Below are 3,085 nucleotides of genomic sequence, written 5' to 3'. Positions count from 1 at the left end.
CTGCAGAAACAAGTAGCTTATACCTACAACCATAATGAAGGTAAGGCAAAGATTCCAGTTAAAGCTGAAACAAATTGACCACACAAGCGACATTGTATACACATACAATTACGTTCTTGTGGCGGACAGTCGGAATGAATGAAATGTTAATTTGATGAAACCATCAAGTACATAACGATTCATTTCATACTTATTGAATATCACTTAAGATCTTATGCATAAACTGAACCATACAAAGCGTTGAATTGAAAGTATCATTAAGAAGAAATAGTTCAAGAAGTTCCATAAAAGGCTTTAAAGTATTTTCAGCAATGACCATGTCTTATTTATGCGCATAGTTGTTGAGACTTTCCATGGATGTTTAGTAATCGTAACTGTGTTTCAGTAATGGTAATAATGAAACGTGTGCAAAATTTGTATCAAACTGACTCAAATTTTTAAATGTCCCGCATTCCAACAACAACAGTTTTTAGTTTTTCAGTCAAAAATTCACTTCGTTCGTTTTCTGTCAAAAGAAAACTTCATGTTACGAGAAAAAAATGATAAACACTTGAAGTTTTACTTTTATTCTTATGTTTGGCAAAATATTTAGCTAATATTCAAAAATAATGCTTTGTGTTACTTCGTACTAAATATGAATAGTCTTGTGGAACATTGTGAATCCTATACAGATTACTGCCTAAGTGCAAAGGATCTCTGATTCGATCTCAGGTCAGTTTTGGTAGACAACCTAAGTATTTTTGTGATTCTTCCAAATCTCTGGTTTTGCCTCAATCACTTTAGTTGCGTCTGTATCTTCCAAGCGTCGGGTATTTTAAAAAAATATTTTTTAAATCATTCTTTAACATAGCTAAGTTTACGAATGCAAGTTATTTTATTTGCATTTCACTGTCTGAACTCTGATCTATCGGAATGTAAAAACTAACCCTTATTTAAAGAAGAAAAAAGACACACCCTTCCCTTTTAAACACATTCTACCGATAACCGTGGACATAATATTTTATTAATTAGATTTTCAACCAAGTTCTAAAGAATATATGAAGCAAACGAGAATGTTTTGGTACAAATCATTCGTAAGTGTGAGCATATGTTTCTGTAGTTGTTTTTTTTTACCCGAGGTTATGCTGCAGGAATGAGACAGTAATGATTACAATGGACAAAATAGTAGATTGAAGAAAGAGGGACGGAACGACAGAACTCTGAGAAATCTCACGCACACGGTGCTTGCTCACCACAAAGCCCATCTAGTAACACTTCGGATCTACCCTTTAGAATTTTGAGCACTTTACCGCCGAGCAACCATATACCGTGAGTACATGGTCTTTCAAAGTAAGGTAGATAGCCAATCGTTTAAAGCCAATACTCTACATATACATAGAAAATGTCTTATAACGAATACAAAAACATCCTTATTAAATATTAAGCTAATGAAATTTCGAACATACGTAAATATAGATTCTGACGTGTTAAGAAAAGAAAGAAAAAACTTTGAAGTTGATTCCTATAAAACATTCTCGTTTCGGAATGATAATAAAAGCTTACGCTGGCGATTTCAGTTCATGAACCTTTTCATCAGATAGCAGTAATTTTTAATTCAAGAAATTTGAAGATTTATCTTTCGCTTTCAGATATGACAGCACAAATCTCAGGCCCGGTTAGCGGTAGAGTATAGAACGAATGACAGATCACACTGGAATAGTGCTATTTTTTAGTACTTCTTACAAGAAAACTATATAACAATTTCATAACAGCAATCGTAAGACAATGTAGAATAATACTATTGGAGATTAAGCTCTTTCTTTCTGTTTCCTTCCAGTACGTCATTGTTCTTTTTGCCATCTTGGCTGTAGCTTCTGCTCAGCTCATCTTGTCTGCAGCTCCAGCTCTGAGATCTTATGGTCTCTTGGCCGCTCCAGCAATCGCTCCAGCCGCTATTGCTCCAGCAGTTCTTGCTGCCCCAGCAATCCAACCAGGGTAAGTACAGAAGACTATTTAAAAGCAAAATACCTCACTACAACCAACGAGAATTGTGCTATTCCCAATATCTTTCATAAAAAATAAACATTTATATTGGTTCATCAATAGTCTTCATCGATGAGACTTAACAAATTTTGATTGCTGGTAATTCCTTATTGTAAATAGCTCGACATCTTAGGTGTAAAGAAATCTTCCCTTCCTGAGTCTCTTTTTATTTCATGACCTGGCCACATTAACTACAGGAGATATAGAAATACACGGGTTGTTAAATTAGATTTAATTTAATGCGATTTTGATTTCCTTACACTATAATGTGAAATACTGCATAATTGAATTCTGCATTAAATTCTTTATCAATGCTTTAACGTAAGTATTGGACAAGTTTTCTTGGTCATACTAAGAATCTAGTTTAATTTTCAATTTAGGAAATTCCACTTAGGCACTTTGAACTGTCTTCACTTCTACAACAGACTAATATAGATTTCTGTTAGAAACACACTTAAGTGTAACAAACAAGTAATTAGAAATGTATATAAAAATATTTAATAATTGTATCCATATCATCCAGCATATTTAGAAAGATAAACTTACATTGAAATCGTTTAGTCCCTAATTGTCTCAACATTAATTCAGCAGACTACAGAAATCACACAATTCTTCAAAAATTCACCATAACAAAACATTTAAACAGACATACAATAAATATGTTTGCTTTTAGCACAAACAAGGTCTTATTAAAATTGCCAATTACCATATAATGTTACTTTACATGGTAATTGGCATGTAAGTACCAATTACCATGCAACTACCAAGTAAAACTACAGCTTCCAAATATGCTTGCTTGAAAGCTGATTTAACAGTGCTGATAAATTAAAAAATGTATTATTGTATTATGTCACTGATTGAGCTATATTTTTTAATGTTTCTGGTCTTATTTTTTTCCAGATATGTGGCTCAAACTCGTGGCTCTCTTCACACTGCTCCTCTTCCAGGAGGCTTTCCCTATGCCAGCCACCACATCAACGTTGCTCCTGCTCCAGGGACCTTGTAAATAGGAACACTTCTAGTCACGCAGAAAAAATACATAATCAAAATCATTGGTGCTCAA

At 33.6% G+C, this 3,085-nt stretch overlaps 1 protein-coding gene across 1 annotated transcript; it reads left to right on the top strand.

Annotated features, from left to right (window-relative positions):
* LOC145679718 (uncharacterized) lies at window positions 1-3,085 on the top strand. Its single transcript, XM_081750285.1, has 3 exons — window positions 1-40; window positions 1,817-1,974; window positions 2,923-3,085. Exons 1-3 carry the CDS (start codon window positions 35-37, stop codon window positions 3,026-3,028), a joined length of 270 nt encoding a protein of 89 aa, XP_081606411.1. The 5' UTR covers window positions 1-34; the 3' UTR covers window positions 3,029-3,085.

The sequence above is a fragment of the Thermobia domestica genome, chromosome 2 (assembly GCF_964235325.1).
Source record: "Thermobia domestica chromosome 2, izTheDome1.hap1.1, whole genome shotgun sequence".
Classification (NCBI taxonomy): domain Eukaryota; kingdom Metazoa; phylum Arthropoda; class Insecta; order Zygentoma; family Lepismatidae; genus Thermobia; species Thermobia domestica.
The sequence above is the reverse complement of the archived record's forward strand: the minus strand, read 5'-3'. Positions and strand labels throughout refer to the sequence as shown.